Source organism: Anopheles gambiae, chromosome X, assembly GCF_943734735.2.
Source record: "Anopheles gambiae chromosome X, idAnoGambNW_F1_1, whole genome shotgun sequence".
NCBI lineage: Eukaryota > Metazoa > Arthropoda > Insecta > Diptera > Culicidae > Anopheles > Anopheles gambiae.
Genome location: NC_064600.1, coordinates 5,736,822 through 5,754,298, shown reverse-complemented (window position 1 = coordinate 5,754,298; position 17,477 = coordinate 5,736,822). Strand labels below are relative to the sequence as shown.

At 45.0% G+C, this 17,477-nt stretch overlaps 1 protein-coding gene across 19 annotated transcripts; it reads right to left on the bottom strand.

The window, feature by feature from the left end:
* Nucleotides 1–640: 640 nt before the first annotated feature.
* Nucleotides 641–16,619, bottom strand: LOC1271943 (cytoplasmic dynein 1 intermediate chain). Of its 19 annotated transcripts, none has more exons than XM_061658205.1 (11): nucleotides 16,427–16,586; nucleotides 14,956–15,146; nucleotides 14,717–14,863; nucleotides 14,502–14,626; nucleotides 12,009–12,071; nucleotides 10,211–10,231; nucleotides 7,099–7,146; nucleotides 3,101–3,274; nucleotides 2,871–3,027; nucleotides 2,429–2,801; nucleotides 641–2,191 (listed from the first exon to the last, which is right to left on the bottom strand). In XM_061658205.1, exons 2-11 carry the CDS (start codon nucleotides 15,099–15,101, stop codon nucleotides 1,361–1,363), a joined length of 2,085 nt encoding a protein of 694 aa, XP_061514189.1. In that variant the 5' UTR covers nucleotides 15,102–15,146; nucleotides 16,427–16,586; the 3' UTR covers nucleotides 641–1,360. The 19 variants fall into 19 exon arrangements, with proteins under 19 accessions (XP_061514189.1, XP_310802.4, XP_061514233.1 ...); XM_310802.6 differs by having other exon boundaries at nucleotides 3,101–3,250; XM_061658249.1 differs by having other exon boundaries at nucleotides 12,009–12,041.
* Nucleotides 16,620–17,477: the final 858 nt, after the last annotated feature.

Sequence of the window (17,477 nt, the reverse complement as noted above, 5' to 3'; positions counted from 1 at the left end):
CACATTATGCGCCCCCTTCCCATCCGTTCTGGCCGGGGTTGGCGGTGGTCCCCATCCCCTTTTCGGGGCGCTCACCGCTCATGGCGTCATTCTTGGCGACCGTCAGCATAATTACGTCATACCGTGGCTGCACTCGCCCGATGACGGAAGTCGTTAAACATCCACACACAGCCACAGCGTCAATGAGTCATCTTGGATCGCTCTCGCATTGCGATGACGATCACGAGTCGCCTGCAGACACAGTACGCAGATGTGTCGCTAAAACGCTCACGCACAGAGAAAAATCCGAGCTTGACCTCATTGTGCAACACCACCACTACCACCACCTCCACCGTGTCTGGTAGGCGTGGGTGGTAGAGTGCATCATGTATGCACTTTTTTATTTATTTTGTCTCAACATCGCTTTCCCTGCCTTTCCATTGAGGAGCGCAATAAAAGCAATTTATCGTGAATATAAATTAGACCTAACACCACAGTCCGACACGCTCATCGTCGGGGAATGTACTGCAGTGGGCACAAGATGGACAACGCACTGCAACCGTTTCTTCACGAAGCGGGACGTACATTACGAAGAAGCTACAATTTCGGAGCATCCATAGCAGAGCAACTAATAAAAAAAAAAAGAATAGCGACCGTGAAGTACATCTGGATAGCCGTTTATTTAAGATGAAACGTATCTATTATTTCAATGCACAATGCTTTGTGGTTTAATCACTACACAGCGGATATAAGCACAACTTTTGAATGTGGTATAGCCTGGTTTCCCTGGTTTCTCTCTGTGCCGTGGTTTGGGTTGCTTTAGAGCGCGACAGGCGGATGACAATATGGCGATTAGGGTGTTAGGATCCCGCCGCTGCACACACACACACACACACACACACACACATAGGAGAGCTGCGATTGCTTCAACCTCTCCCCGCGATCTACCGCGGCACAATAGACAAGCAATGTAACGCTTTCGATTAAACATCGCCGGACTGAGTAAGTGTGTGAGAGTGTGTGTGTGTGTGTGTGTGTGTGTATGTTGGTAATAAATTAGATACAATATAGTAATATTATGTGTGTAGGGGGAAAAGGGGTTAATTTTATAGCATTCGTACAATTGCCACAATAAACAAATAAGCAATTGCGACATAAAATAAAGAGAAAAAGAAACCCGCGTCTTTTGTTTGCTTCCTCGTCCCGGGGCATGGGGGTTCAATCACGGGGATGACAGTCTGAGTATCATCCGTTTTGCCTGCAGAGTGGCGTGCCAACAATCAACATTTCCCCTTTTCTAGCGTCCCTCGGCGGCGTTCATCATGCTGCTGCTGCTGCTGGTGCCCCCGGCGCCTCCGCCGTACGGTCGCATCATTGAGTTTCATATGAGCGGCGAGCTGGTGAGGGAGGTGAGCGCGCTGGCGGTGCTGGTGTTCTGCGGCACCGGCGACTTCTGGTCCTTCTCGTCGAACTCGTCCGTCTGGTTCATCTTGAGCTCGTACAGCACCGCGTTCAGCTTGTTCCACTCGTCCATGCGCGGGTTGGCGAGATTGTCCGCCACGTCGTACACGTGGATGCGGCCCGCCTCGTCCCCGACCGTCACGTGCAGGCCGGACGGCGTCCAGGAGACGCGGTTCAGCGCCGGCTGCCCGTCGACCGTGATCGAGGCGGTCGGCACCTCCGTGTCCTGGTTGAGGTTCCACAGGTCGAGCCGGCCGCTACCGTCCACGCCGGCAAACAGGGCCGGATGGATCGGCGACCAGGCGACGTCCATCACGTAGTCCGAGTTGTCCTCGAACGAGTACAGCGGCTTGTTGTCCTTCAGGCTCCACAGCTTGATCGTCCAGTCGATCGAGGAGGTGAGAAACAGGTGCCCGAAGTCGGGCGACGACTGGTTGTGGTGGGCCGAGATGCCCGTCACCGGCCCGAGATGCTTCTCGTACGTTTCGCCGATGCCGGACCGGTTGCCGTGCCGGCTGGCCGAGTAGACGTAGCCGTCCTCGCCGCCCAGCACAAAGTTGTTCACCTCGTTGTGCGGGAACGCCATGCACGTGACGGAGATGGCCTTCGACTGGCGGTGCTGCAGCTCGAGCACGTCCTGCGGCTGGGACAGCATGTCCAGGCTCCACGAGCACAGCTTGCCGTCGGAGCTGATCGAGATGACGTTGTGCGCGTTCTGCGTGCCGACCATCGACAGACAGTACACCGGTTGCTACGCGAGGGAGGAAAACCAGGTACGGATTAGGATGAGGAGACCCACGCATGAGGGTAGTGGTGGGAGCTCGAAATCGGACCTACTCGATTCCGTGTTCGGAATCAATTCCGATTTCGGACCTACTATTCGGAATCGATTCCAGAAAGCTTCGGAGCTAACCGGAATCGATTCCGACAAAAACTTTATTTTCGAGAGTGCGTGAGTGACTCGAGTGCTCGAGTGCCGTGTGCTTACCGTGTGCGCGTTGGCGCTCAGCGGCGTCCGGTGGATCGGGGTGCGCTTCTGCACCCGGTTGTCCCACAGCACGATCTGGCCGGAGTAGGTGCCGCCGAGGATCAGGTTCGGGTGAAATTTGGCAAAGCACGTCGACATGACCGCGCTCTGACAGTGGAACACCTCCTCCGGCGTCTGCTTCTTGAACTTGGTGTTCCACACCACCACCACACCGTCCGGCTCGTTCGGTGTCTCCTCGTTGCTGTGGTAGGACGCCACCATCAGCTCGGGGAAGTGCGTCGACCAGTCGAACGACGTGACGCACCGGTTCTTCGACCAGCGATCGCAGTAGAAGGTGCGGTTCAGCGACAGCCTTGCGTGTGACTTTTCATCGCTGCGGAGAGGAAGCAAAGAGACAGAAGAGTTAGAAAGAGGCACAGTGGAATGGGTTGGGACTGCTCACTTCATATCGTCCGCCTCGCCGTCGCCGATGTAGTCCGTGTAGATGTCGACCGTTTCGGAGAGTGCCCGCTCCATCACCTTGCCGGCGCGCAGGATGAACCGCTGGAAGTCTTCCGACAGTATGATCATCTGCTTCTGCTCGGCGGAGAGCTCTTTCACTGTTGGTGAGAAAGAAAAAAAAACAAATTACATAAGAGTCATTCCATTCCTGCCACAACCGACAACACTTACCCTCCTTGAGGTCTTCCTTTTTCTGCTCCTGCGGCGTGATGGCTGGTGCGACCTCCTTGACCGTCGGCAGGCCGTGGGGCAGGATGCCGGGCGGCAGCTTCGAGTGGAACCCATGGTCGATATGGGTGAGGGAGCTTTCCTCATCGTCACCTTGACCGTCCCCAAAAGTAAGCACTGTATGAGTAAAACTGTTTCTGATCTAGTATTGTCTGGGACACGCAGGGTGGGGGTGTTTTTTTTTTTGTTCAGGGTGGTAGGGACTTGAGACGACTTAGCAAACTAAAGGGTAGGAGAGAGCTTGTGGTAAAGCCTGGTGGTGGCAGTAGTAGCAATAGTAACAGCGAAACAGTGTCCAAAAACAAGGGAAGAACATGCAAACACTTCCGCTTCGCTTTCTCTCTATCTCTCTCTCTTCTCATCCATCTCTCTCTCTATGTAATTCTTTCTCTTTCTTCCAGTTCCCATTTTCTCTCGGCTCCCTGTTTTCCCCTCTACATCACTCCCCAGCCCCGAGACTTGGAGAAGGGGGTTGTAGTGCTCTAGGAGTAGTAGCTTTATTTGTGAGTATCAATTGGCATTCTCGTTTTTTTTTGCATTCCATTTCGCACTGGAAAACAAATGAGCATCGGAAAAGTTTACCAGCAGTACACAGCAGTACGAAGTGAAAGCAATTATAATCACGCAATCGCATAGACATGTATGTATAGGAGAGACCAAACACGTGGCATTACAGTGGATATGTACAGAGACAGGGTTTTGCACCGTCGCAGCACTGATTTTTTTTTTTTTCGCACGCGACAAAAAGAGAGAGAGAGAGCGAATAAACTACCGAACAACGAGTATTAAAGATGCAAAACCAAAAATATAAAATGTAAAAAAAACACAAAAAATAAACAAATCATATCCATGTTCTGTACGATGCTGTTTTGAGAAGCAACGCGGAAGGCAACCTTACAGTACATACAGAGAGAGCATCGAGAAGAAAGTGTCACAACTCGAAAGAAGGGAAAGATGGAAAGAGATTAGATAGTGGGAAAGAGAATAGAGGGAAAGAAAGAGTTCAGAAGTGTACAGAAGGAAATAGCACAGAGAGAAACACACTCACACGCACACGCGCACGCACAGAAATAGAGGGAGGATAGGTATAAGGGTTTGTGAGAGCAGCAAAAGGGCGAGGAGGAGGGAAAGTGTGCACAAACGGATGGAGGTGAAAAATATACAACTTTCAGACGTTGGCACCAGATGGCGACTGCTTACACACAAACATTCCACAGCTGGTTCGATTGGTTTACACTAATTTTGCACATTTGTTGGCAGAATCTGAACTGGATGTTGAGGTACGCCCTAGAGAGCCTGATATTTATCTTTGTTCTACAATATCAAGAGTTCCAATGTTTTTTGAAAGGGTTTGCTACAATTTTGAATGCTTTTGATACAACACCAATCTGACCTCCGACGGCATCTTCGTCAGGCTGCATCTACCAAGCGTTGGCTAGTGGCTGGTTCGTTTCAGAAAGACCAAAAGAAGCACGTCAACACTTCGCTTGAATAAAGGGGCTAACTTGCGTATGCTTCGGGGAGGACAAACACTCACAATGGAGCTGGCAACCACACAGCTGGGTAAGTTGATTTAGTGTCTGACGGTTATTTACACATGTAAAGGGGCTGAAAAAAGCGCTCCGCTCGCTATGGGTGTGTGAAAAAGGATCGATGAATGTTTGCGTATGTGTGCGACCTGTCATCTGCAGCGTAGCAAGGAAGAAGCGAACTTTCCAACAGCGTGTGTGCCACTAGCCCTTGTGGCGCTAGGCGGCGCGCAGCTGCCACATCATTGCAGGCGAAGGAGAGCTTAAAAGCGTCTTTTTGTGAGAGATGGAAGGGAAAATGACAGGAGCGATAACATGGATGGTGACGCGGTGGATATGTTGATGATGATGACGGGAAGGGGAGTTTTTCTTTGTATGTGAGGAGGAGTTACTAGGAGCTAATAGTAGTAGTAGTAACAGTAGTGGTAGTAGTAATAGCAACAGTCGTTAGCAGAGGAGGACTTGGTGTTTTCGAATTTCTTGGAATCGTGAGATAGCATAACGATTGGAGAGAAGTGGAGTATACTATCTTCACGCTGCAAAAGTTCTGGATGGATGATCTGGACGAGATCCGAGTCATATAGGGGGGGGGCGACTAAGGGAAAAAGGCACAATGATCGGTATCTATCGCATCGATATACATGAACATCTTCGTAGCATACGCTAAAGCATTATTCTATTTCTCCACCCATTTTTAGCGGGATATTCAACAAGACAGAGGGCGTACAGGGAGCAGAGAAGAGATAGAAGATAGTAGGTAGAACAGAGGACAGAGCAGTAGACAGTAGGATGCGGTTTGATGCCCACGATAGATGTACACGAAGAACACACAGGTATGTTTTTGGGAAGGGTGCACAGGCAACACATTCGGTGGTGTCAATACAGTATTCTTGTTGCTTTTATAAAGAACGAATGGTAGTAGTAATAGCAATGTCAAAACTTCTTCCCCCTTCCGTCATGCATCCCTCGGATGTTTTTTTTTTCTTGGTTGTAGTTGGCAAGCGCATTGCAGGGTGGTTATGTTTATTTGTATAAGAAAGCTAGATTCAACATTACTACTACTAATTCCAGGACATGGTGAGTTCGGTATGGGTAGTAAGAAAGCGGGAAGATGATGTTGATCAGTCGACGAACCAGAGAAGTTAGAGCATGAATGTTAGGTTAGGGGACGGTGCATTGCAACACTCCATAACAGGGGGGAGGATGGAATAAAGATAACACAGGAACCACATCGCACACAAAGCTACCACAAAACACAAACATGGAGACTCCGACGACACCGTTAGTACCTTCCAAAGTGGTTAAACCGAGAGCGACCTGATTGCGAGGTTGTGGTTAGAAGGTTTGAGTGTTGGTGTGTATTAGAACTAGTACATCTAGCTTAACCGTGTGAATGTGTTTGTGTGTGTGTAGCAGTAGTTGGTTAGTATAGTCCAGTGGAGTAGACCAGAGTACAGGGGTTCCCCGAGTTGTCTGCAAACTTCACAGCCACCGCACCACGTGGCTTTTGATTGCATTTAAAATGGAGTTTTTGTTTTTTTTTTTGGGGAGCGATGTAGATTTTTATGTAGGGATCCCGCGAGTTGAGAACAGAGATGCCAAGTAGGGTTTATAAATGGTACTACAGCACTACAAAAGGAAGACGAGAACAGGAAGTAGAGAACGAGAAAGAGACATAGACAAAGATACAGAGACAGAGACAGATAGAGAGAGAGAGATAGACAACGGACAAAAAAATGTTCATGATGCGTGGCATCACTCATCACGTTCCCCGGATCACTGTTCACGGAGCAACTCTAGAGCAACACTATGGGAACAAATTACAAAATAGCGAAATAGTTGCATTGAACTATTGAAATAATAGCATTAACTTTTCAACAAGTTCTATTCATTTACTTAAACGGCTCAATAATTAAAAAAAAAAATAACTACAAAAAACCTGCGTAGTAATAAGAGTTCCAATGAACTGGTTTACTTGCACGCATCGATGGGCAAACATAACAGAAAATAGCAGCAATGTAAAAAAAACAATAACAACAACAACAACAACAAGGCACACATGAAGCAAAGCTACTAAGCTTCGAAGAAAGAAAGAAAAAAAATGAAACCAAAAAAAAGCGAATCATTATGTCTGCATAAAATTGCGTCTAGATGAATAGTACCGAATCAAAAGAATAAAAAAAAAGGGAAACATCTATTAACAAAACCAGGATAACAACGTACAAACGACTATATGTGACATTTGTATACGCATCTATTATAGAGAGAGTGGAAATAAAATGTAACGACAAAAAAAAAAGAAACAAGTAAAGAGTAGTTTTGCGCAATTTTGCAATAAAAGTGTATAAAAAAATAATGAAAGAAGAACAAGAGGAGCAGAGATTAATTTGTGTTGTTATGGCAAAAACCTACCTGTAAACTCATCCTCCCACTCTAAACCGGGGTTAAGATTGTACTCATCTTGAAATGGGAAAAAAAGCTAACTTAAACTTTTGTGTATCTTTTTTTTGTGATTTTTTTTTTGTTTTGGCAGGGCAGGGCATATATTTTGTTTGTTTGTTTGTGTGAGCATTTTTTAAGATTTAGATTTTGCTTCTTCCTTTTAGGGAAAAAACGGGCATTTTGAGAGGGGTTTTTTTTTTTAATTTCTTAAAATTTTGAGGTTTTTAGGTATTGAAGATTTAAATCTACATTATCCATTTGTTTTATGAAACGAAAAGCAGCAGATTAGTATCAAACGCTTTAATAAATCTCAATAGCAAATAAGAGAGAGGGAAGTGTGGTTGGTTTGCGGTGTGTGTGTGTGGGCGGATAATAGTATGAGAATGACAGAGTGGTGCTGATTGGTTTCGATACAAAACAACAAAAAAAAGATATGATAATCGGAAAAGTGGAGTGTGGAGAAAGGGTGGTTGGTGGTTTGCAGAGGGGGCCGGGCGGGAAAACATTCCAAACACAATCAGTTAACGGTGGACGCGAAAAAGTTTCCCAGCGGCACTATGGCACACAATGGAGCAGGCTAAAGAACGAACGCAGCCATATCGTTTCCGTTTCTCGTCTGTTTCGAGGTATTTTTTTTAAGGGTTGGAAAAGTGAGAGGAGCAGGGAGAAGGATATGCGGACAGGAGGGAAGCGTAGAGTGCTTATTAACACTCGCGGAAAAATAATTAGGAAATATTTTGAAAGAACCAAAAAAAAACAAGGTACGTTTGGGACTTTCTCGCGCTGGACTTGGAAAAGTTTGCCTATCGTTAATGGAAGCGGAAAAACCTATTCGCTGTGTCAGTATTCTGCTAATTTTTCCCCCAATAGGAAACACTCATACATTCTAATTGATAGCTATACATACGGAGTAATGTGGGATTGATGAGCACTATGCGCAATTACGTCGGTGTACAAAATGGTAAAAAAAAAAAACAAATGCTACCCCAAAATAAAGCTATACAATACAGCTATCCTTATCCGTGTGTATACTGCCACCGAAGGGGGGGAAGAGGGGTCATTGATTAATCTTAAACATTTCCTTAAACTTGCTAAAACACCTTGGTTACTTGAGATGGATGGGGGGATGTGTAGGATGACATTTTCGCGCGCGCGTATGGCATATATAGATGAGGTTGTACTTATTTGTCTACAGTGTCCGGGCAGTGGGAAATGGAGCAGTTTGCCTAAGAGACTAGAATGAAGCTGATGGCAAGGGGAGGCTGCGACCAAGAACACACGGACAACCAGGACAATCCTGACCGGAAGCATTTTGTAGGACTAAATCGACCACCAACTGCAAATCATCAAGACTGGCTTCTTGCTAAAATTCCGGTTGTACAGAGGCGTGTTTAAAAATGATAAAATTCTCTACTCCAGTTCTGCCTTTTCCGAGACGACGTCATTCATTCGACAGGCTGCGTTCTTCTTCTTCTTCTTCTTCTTCTTCTTCTTTTTCGGTATTTGAAATGTAAGAAAACCAGAAAATGAGTAGAAATCAATTTAGGAAGGCGTCATGATTGTGAACATTAGGCATGGAGTAAATAAAAGGAATTCAAAACGAATAAATGTTGAACACGAAAATGAAAAACACGATACCATTTTCCCCGTGTCAAACGGTTAAACATAGAAACAGGATACTGATAGGGGAGGAAAAGGATGAACAAACACACACACACACAAAAGGAGTGCCTTTGGCACCATGCAAGTTACCGTTAGGGGGTTTGGTATGTATCTTTGCCGCACGATTGTATGATAACGGACGATAAATTAACGAACAAAACAAACAACACGGTAAAACAAACGCATTGCATTTTCAACCGGCAAACCACGCGTGAACCACGTGTACAATCTGTATAAAAAAAACGTAAAGGCAAGAGGGGGGAGGGGGGGGCGTAGAAGATTTAAAAAAATATTGGAAAACGATTGTGGTTGGTGGTGGTGTAGCGAAATGAAAGAGACTATAAAATTATAAACGAAAAATAAAGTAAAAAAAAAACACGGACAGATAGTACCGAACGGATAATAGTGATTCCCCGCAACAAATAAACAATGAATACTTAACTAAGATAAGAGAAGTAAAATAGGAATATAAAAAAACCAACAACAACAACAACAGAAAGAAAAAGGAGAGAAGAGGAATAGAAATAGAGAGAAAAAACAGAGAAACACAAATGGGTGGAGAAACTAAAATGTACTTGTACTATTAAAAAAAAAAAAAACGCGGCACGCGCAAGATGGCAGGGGAGAAAGAGGGGTCGGATTATTTCTTTATCATATAGCTTGCTGTTTCCGGTAGCAAAAGCTCTTCTCGGGGCACGCGCACACGCGGGCAAGGGAACAGGATAAAGCAATGAGAACAAAACAGTATTGTTTATAAGGTTTACAACTAACGAAACTAGAGTAACACAAACCAAATATCGTTTGCAGACAGAGGTGGGAAAGGCAACAGAAAGGCGAAGGAAGGAGAAAAGGGAGGTAAAATGATGAGAAAGGAAACAAGATACAAGTGTGGTAAAAACTCTTGAGGAAGTATCTAAGGAAGGGATTAGGATGGTGTGGTGTGCTTGTTATAATTGTAGAGCAAAAAGAAGGGGGGGGGATCGATTTTCTACTTCAACAATAACGATGATTTGGATGGTTTTGAATGCCTTCGGTGAAGGGTTTAGGGTAGATGAAAGCAGATGATGTTCGATCGCTACAAGTAAAAGAACACTCCTTCCGTTCAGAGTGGCATAACACCGCCGCTGGGAGCGATGCTAGGAAGCATTGATCTACTCGATTAGCATCGATGGATGTAGAGGCTTGTGGAAGGGAGGGCGGTACGATGTAGTAGAGATAGTAGTAGTAGTAGTAGTAGTAGTAGTAGAGGAAAGGGTGTAATGTTACATATATTAATGGTAGCGCAGAAAGGTAGGGCGCGCGTTCGTGTAACGTTACGGGGGTGACGCGTTAAGAAAAACGGACGGGTTGGGGGGGCCTTTTGGCAGTGACAATGTTGAGGGGGACGCTAAAACGAATCGCGCTGAAACGCATTACTCACCGTAATAGTCGGTTGCGTGAGCTGTGTGACGGTTTTATCCGAAGGTTCCAATCCGTTGTTTGCAGTCGCCAGCGTCGGTGGTTCCAGTTTGCAGGTTCCAATATTTCCCAGACCAGACACACCGGAAACGAGGGAAAAGGGGGGGGGGGGAATGGGGAGAGAGAAAGTTGTGTGATTAGTTTACAAACACTTGACACTGGTAATATCTTTACATTCTAATGCTGGCTAGAGAGCTCCGGCCGGTCTGCCGGTTACGATGTACCAGTACGCACCAGTACGAATGCACAATACACAAGCTGACAACGATAGCGATAACGGTACAACAAATAATGAGAAGAAGAGAAAAAAAAAATCAATGCAAAGACGAAGATGTAGGAGAAGGTTCCAAAGATCTATTGCAATTAATGCTAGAGGAAGCGTGTGTGTGTGTTGTTCTTGCCATCTTTCAGCATTGTTTTGTATAAAATGCTCAATATTACTAAACTATACATTGAGGAAAAGTAAGAAGAAGAAGAAGAAGAAGAAAACACACACACGAGCTATAGGAGCTAAAGCCTGGGAAGCTAAAGAGAGGGAGAGTGAGAGAGAGACATAGGGAACATTGAAACGACAAACCGAAGAGGAAAATAGAAGAACGGAAAGAATAAAGTAACAAATGAGCAAACGCAACCAGTGCTGCAAAATGTCACTGTCAATGTCGTACAAAAAATCTGACTGAAACAAAATCCATGTCAGCGTCATGTACTCAATTGCGATAGTCAGAAATGATACTTAAAACGAGTGGTGTGACCAACGCATGCTTCGTGACATTTTTGCGACCATCGCTTGGTCAGTCACTATGTCATGACTTTTTTTTAACTGAGATCAGTTCTGCACTGACATAGTCGTGACAAATTCTGGCTGAAAAAAAAATCATGTCAGCGTCACGATCTCTCCTGTGATGATCAGAGGTGAGACTCAAATAGTTGGTGCGACCATCACAAGCGTGCTTGGTCGCGACAATTTCTGTCGTTGATCATCACGATACTCATGGGAGATATGTGGTGCTTGCGAGCAGACAGATACAAAAGCGCACGCTAAGAATATTACAAGAATGTTGTGATTATCGCCGATTGATCCTGCAACTGTTTGAGTCTGAACCCCTGATCATCTCAGTTGTGTACGTGAGCTGATTTGAGCTTCGTTTCAGTCATGAGTGTTGGTGACTGAAACAGTGGCATTTGGCAGAACTGTTCATAGCCAGAAATGATTATTCTTGTGAGCGAGAGTATCGCGAGTATTGACACGGTCGTTTTCGGCATGTCTTGACGCACATCCATTGAGTATCAGCAATGCCAAGCTGCCACGAATATGTTCAAAATTTTCGTTGGTGAATATCTCGTGATGCTCATGCCATTTTGCAGCACTGAACGCAACAAAGTAAGCAGCACGGAAAGGGAATAATAAAAAAGTAAATAAGTAAACTAGGATGTAAAAGCGTATGCTATTTTTTTACGCGAAAAACAAAGGAAGAAAACAAAAATGCGTACCGATCCTATATCTATGCAAGGAAGCAAGGGCGGAGCGGAAAAATAATGGAAAAAATAACTACTATTTTTCAGGCTCATCAAAATGCTAGTCATTGGTTTTGGCACGATTTTCTGTGTTCGTTTATCGATAGAGGTACACGGTAGACAACACGGCTTTCGATTGCTCTTTTGCGTGTACGTTTCGAGTGTATGAGAGTGTGGTGTGTGTGTGTGTGTGTGTGTGTGTGTTTGTATGTGTGTGTTTATATCACATCGATATCATGCTTTACCTTTGCGCGGTCTCCACCAATCCTCCATATATCCTGACAGAGGTGAGGAATGGCAAGAAAAAACTGTATTTGTTATTTTATTTCACTTATTGTCCCACTGGAAGTGTGCCGAAGGCAAAGCGGGAAAAGAGAGCGGCGGGGGAGCGGGTGGAGCGGAGGGGGAAGAACACTGTTTTAGAACGCTTGGGTGGGGCGAAGCGCGCGGGAACCGTCGCGACAGTGGAGGCAGACCGGGATAAAAATGATCGTTTTTTAAATTTAAAGATTTGAATGCGGGCAGTATATTGTCTGCTTTCCAGTAGATAAAATTACATTAAGAAAGTCAAACAAACAGGTCTTCAAAACCGCTAGATGAGAAAACAAAAATGCAACCATGTTTCAAATAAGGCAAGTGAAAAGAAACCTCTTTATATGACAATAATTCCGACACTGCTGCACGGAATTGTAGAACGACTTATTCTTCTTCTAATGCGACTTCGGCCTTATTTAATGTTCTTTTCTTGTGGCTTATGATTTTGTTTGGAATAACTTGCAACGAAATATTAGTCTTTGGAAGGTCCTAAAAAAATAAACATTATAGTTCGAATTAAATTGTATAATGTATGAATAGTAAAGCGAATACACTGTACCACAGAGCAAGGGAATCTGTTAGAAAAGCGTAAGAACAACAAAACTTTACTAATTACGCAAACAAAGAAGGGAATATAGAACATATTTTTATCCCGGTGGTTCTGTTGGACTGCCTTCCACTGTGCGTTGGTTTCCCCCAGCCCAGTCCCGGGGTGGGCGGGAAGGGAGAGCGGAGTGGGTTGAACGAACACGGACATTGATCGGCTGGGTGGCAGGCGAGTGCGCTTTTCATCTCTCGCGTCGCTAAGCGAAACTCCTGCCAAAGCTATTTCCGGGCGGGTGCATTTGTTCTTTGACAAAAAAACAAAAACCGGCAAAGTGAAGGTTTGACTGTTTCCTGTTCCTAAACCTTTCGCAAAACTGCAAACCAGAGACTCTCTCACTCTCTCTCTCTCTCTCGCTCTCCTTTTTCTCCTTCTCTCGCTTGTATATCCAGACGGTATATGACCGGGGACAGTTGGGATGGGGCTGATTTGATGTTTGTATGTGCTGTACCTTAAATCAGTCCATTTTTGAACAAATACTCATTAACTATTGCAGCAGAATAAGATTGCTATTTGTTTTCATTGCGCCAAACTAGCTCATTTTGCATCTGCGTCCTGGTAGGAGGTAAAGGTATGTAAAGACGTACACTGCGGGTAATATGGACACTTCTTCTCGAATTCTCGAACAAAACAAATTTGCAATCGTGTGCACCCCTTGGTGGATCTAATTTAATTACTGCGGATCTTAAGATCTACCACATTTATTGTTTACATTTTCGAAAGTTTTATGACTTGAATGAGTAGTCGTGATTATAAAGCAACAAACTGGCGAAAGAACGAGGATGAACCACATAAAAAATATTGTTTTCTGGTGGTTTAAACATCCTGACGCCAAAGCGGGAAAGGCGGACACTCTGTCGTAATATTTAGAAGATATAAACCATCCAGAAACTAGAGAAAGCATGGAAATATGCGAGAAACGGCACACCAGTCAAAAATAGCAGCCATTCACTATGCTATTACTCTCACTTGGTTGGTTTCCATGAATCTTTCGTTGAGATTCATTCATACGAATCTTCAGCGATGAGTGATTGGAACCTCGAATCGACTCTTCAAAGATTAATTAATCTCTAAAGACTCATGAATCACCAAGGATTCATGAATCTCGAAAAATAAATAAATCTTTAAAGATGCATGAATTCATAAAAGTTCATACATCTCCAGGAATTCATGAATCTTTAGAGATGTATGATTTTCAAAATAATGCATTTGCGCGATCCCACCTAACAGCATGCCGGCGTGACCACGTGGGTTGCTACACCAGGAAGAAGAATAATGAGCAGAATAAAGAATAAAGCTCTATGAATCTTTGGAGATGTATGAATCCCTTGAGGTTCGGAAATTCCTAGAGATTCGTGAATCAATTGAGATGTATGAATCTTTTGAAATTCATGAATCTTTAAAAATTCATGAGTCTTTCGAGATTCAAGAATATTTGGGGATTTATGATTCAAGAATCTTTGCAACCGAGATTCAGATTAATTGCTTCATTAAAAAACTCATTCAGATTCATGAACCTGAATCAGATGAATGAAACAGATGTTTGAAAAATTCCTGGGCAGGTTATGATCATGATATTTTTTTTTTAAATAAAATGCACAACAATTTAAAATAGTTTCCAACAAAAGTTATTGAGAGTATTGCGACAAAAATGGAGTGAATTTCAAACGCATTATTCGATAGGGGAGTATGAGTGTAGATGTGTTTGTGTGTGTGTGTGATCCAATACAAAACGTTTGGTCGATTGGGAGCTGTGGCGGGGGTGGGGGAAAGGGGGGGTGCGGAAATCGATGGCAATCGATCGCCCAATTACACTTACCGTCGCGCTCGTGACCGCCGGAGCTGTTCGTTTGTGTTTGCTTCGAGTAGACGACCGTCTCCTTCGGGGGAATGTTGGTGGCCTGCACCGATACCAGGCACAGGTTAACCGGCTTCTTGCGATAGCTGGCGGCGAACGGGAAGCGGAAATGGAAAGGGTGCAACACCGTTTAGGCTAAAGGTGCAAACGATACGGGAAACGGGGCAAAACCATACCTCACACCGTTGATGCTGGGCTGCAGGCTGGCGTCGGGCGTGTGGGTGGTGGACTGGTCGGAGGTGGCCGAATTGACCGAGGACAGCGAGGACAGCACCTCGGACACGGGCGCCACACCCAGCGACGAAAGCATCTCATCCAGATCCCTGTGCAACGGGCAAAGAAAAAGAAGAAAACACACAGTCCATTAGCACAGTGTGAAGGGTGGCCAAGCGTGTGCTGTGGGGGCATCACTCACTTCCGCGTGCTTGTTTCCGAGGTGCCCAGTTTGCCGGACGCCTCCTCCAGATCCTTCTGCTCCTTCTCCTTCCGCCTGCGGTCCTTCTCCTCGCGGAGGGCCTGCAGTTTGGCCTTCTTCCGCTCCAGCTCCGCCTTACGGTTCATCTTGGAAAGTTTCGCGAGTTGCTCTAATTGCTCCAGCTTTCACAGCTGGAAGAAAAAAGCATCATTATTGGTACGCGTGTACGTGTGTGTGTGTGTCTGTGTGTTTGCTAGGGTGCACTAGCAGGTGTGTAAAACAAAAAAAAAACAACACAACAACAACAAAAACTGTATGGCGCAGTGAAAGAGTGTCTGCCGAAAACGCCGATGACGTCATTTTGTCATCGTTTTTTTCGGGCGTTTCTTTTTCTTCTCTCTTTTACTTTTTGTTTCGCGTTTCGATTTGTTGGATTCGAAGCAAAAGCAGCGGCAGCCAGCAGCAGCAACGACAGCAGATAGAGAGAAGATAGAAGAAGAGGGATGTTGCAGTAGCAGGAGTACAGAAAGCGAAGCAGAAAAAGGCGAATGGCAAAACGTTAGACTATTTATGTGTGTGTGTGTGTGTCTGTGTATGTGTGTTAATGTGCGTGTGGATATGAGTGGATTGTGACTGTTGTTAGTAGAAGCAATTCGGTAGGGGTTTTTCTTTTTCATTACTACTGGGAGCACTCACATTTTTGTTCCACCACGCGAAGGAAAAGTTTAAATATTATTTGTTTTAAAATATGTTAAGAGGAGAGGAGTTTTTGCCTTTTGGTTAGACACTACCCAATGGTGAAGGGGGTGTGAGGAGGATGGGGTTGATGTAGTACGATTTTTAACAGTTAGGTCAGTTGCGTAGATTGCTCTCTTCTCTCTCTTTCTCTCTTGCTCGTTTTCGTAGCCACCGCCTTGATCGGCCAGGTGTGGGTGGGTGGGTGATGCACAAAGTTGCCACCTCAGTACCGATTCCGTTTAGAAGGAAGATGGCGTTGGGCAGGGGAGGCGACCCCTATTTCTTCTTCCTCTTCTGGAGAGGTCGGCACCTCCTTCCGGTGAGACTTTCCCGTAACCTGCTTCGGTGGCAAAGCGGCGTGATGTTATTCACATTCCACCGAGATGATAGAAGAGCCGAGATGCGTCATTTGTTGATCGGGACGTGGACGTGATTTTGGGGATTGAAGAGCGAGAACACCCGGACGCACACACACACACACGCGCGTAGAGAGACACACACAGAGAGCAGGGCGTTTGCGGTACACTTTTGTAGGCCCCCACCGAGCGTTAGGGGGGGGGGGGGGTCGACGACAAGGCAGGGATGATGCAGGGATGATCTGATCGTGTTAGTACACCACTACAGGAATGGGGGAAAGGTGGGGCAATGAGCGGACAACTGGTGAAGTGGTAAACGATACTGATTGCTGCCTTTATTCCGGCAGCAGCCGAAAGCTGGTAGGTTGGTTCAGTACCCGAGCTGGTGAAGAAAAGCGGTTCGGCGTGATTGCGCACTTTCACTCCGTTTGCGTCCGCACGGTTGCACTTCGGGAAAAATTTTGCACCACCAAGCGCACGTACGCACATGCACAAACATACACACGCACACAACACATGCCCACTGAGGCAGCCCGATTATTCGCACCAGCACGGACCATTCGTATTCTCTTCCCGATATTTGACGCAAGCAGCGTTTATACCGGCCGGTTGGCAGCTCGCACTGTCACCGAGGACAGTGCCGTGCACACAAAAGGCGGCATGGCGCACAGGGAACGATAGCACAGACCAAGCAAAAATTGATTCTTGTATTTTTGAGATAGTAACCTCAAAAATACAAGAATCAATTTTTGCTTCGTTGAGAATGCTTAAAAAATACAATTCATAACTCCGTATTTTTTTTTAAATTAGTACTATTGTACACTTATTTGATACGGTACGTGCCGAACATTCTGATGTTTTTGGCTTTTAAGTGGATTCAATTTACTAACAAAAATGTAATTTATACTGCATTGGACAATTCTTTAAGCAAATTATATTGATTTGACGCTTGATCGGTCAAATTTGGAAATCCGCGTATCCCTTAATAAATAAGAACCGAAAGTCGAGAACCGCTTAACTCGGGAACAGACTGTATGTATCCATTGTCATCAAACCGAAAGCCCATCTTGAGTTTCATAGCAGTCAAAGTTTTTATTTTTTATTTTTGTAAAGTGACAAATTAAATTTTAAATTATTTAGGGTAACATGTTGGAGTCTATCAATCGAACAAAATTTTACCGTTTTCGATAAACATTATCCTAATTTATTATTATTTTTTATTTAGGAGGAACGGTTCGAAAAGGCCGTATTGCTTAAGTGTAGAAAATACAAATGTAGTTCATGGCGCTACAATCCATATTGGCTGGGAGACATTTCCTTCTATGAGCCATGGAATGGTACCTTATCCTGGGTGTACTCGGACGGTTTGGTTTTAATCAATTCAGTCCATGATTTTGTGGTCCTATGAGCGTGGCCAAGGAATACATC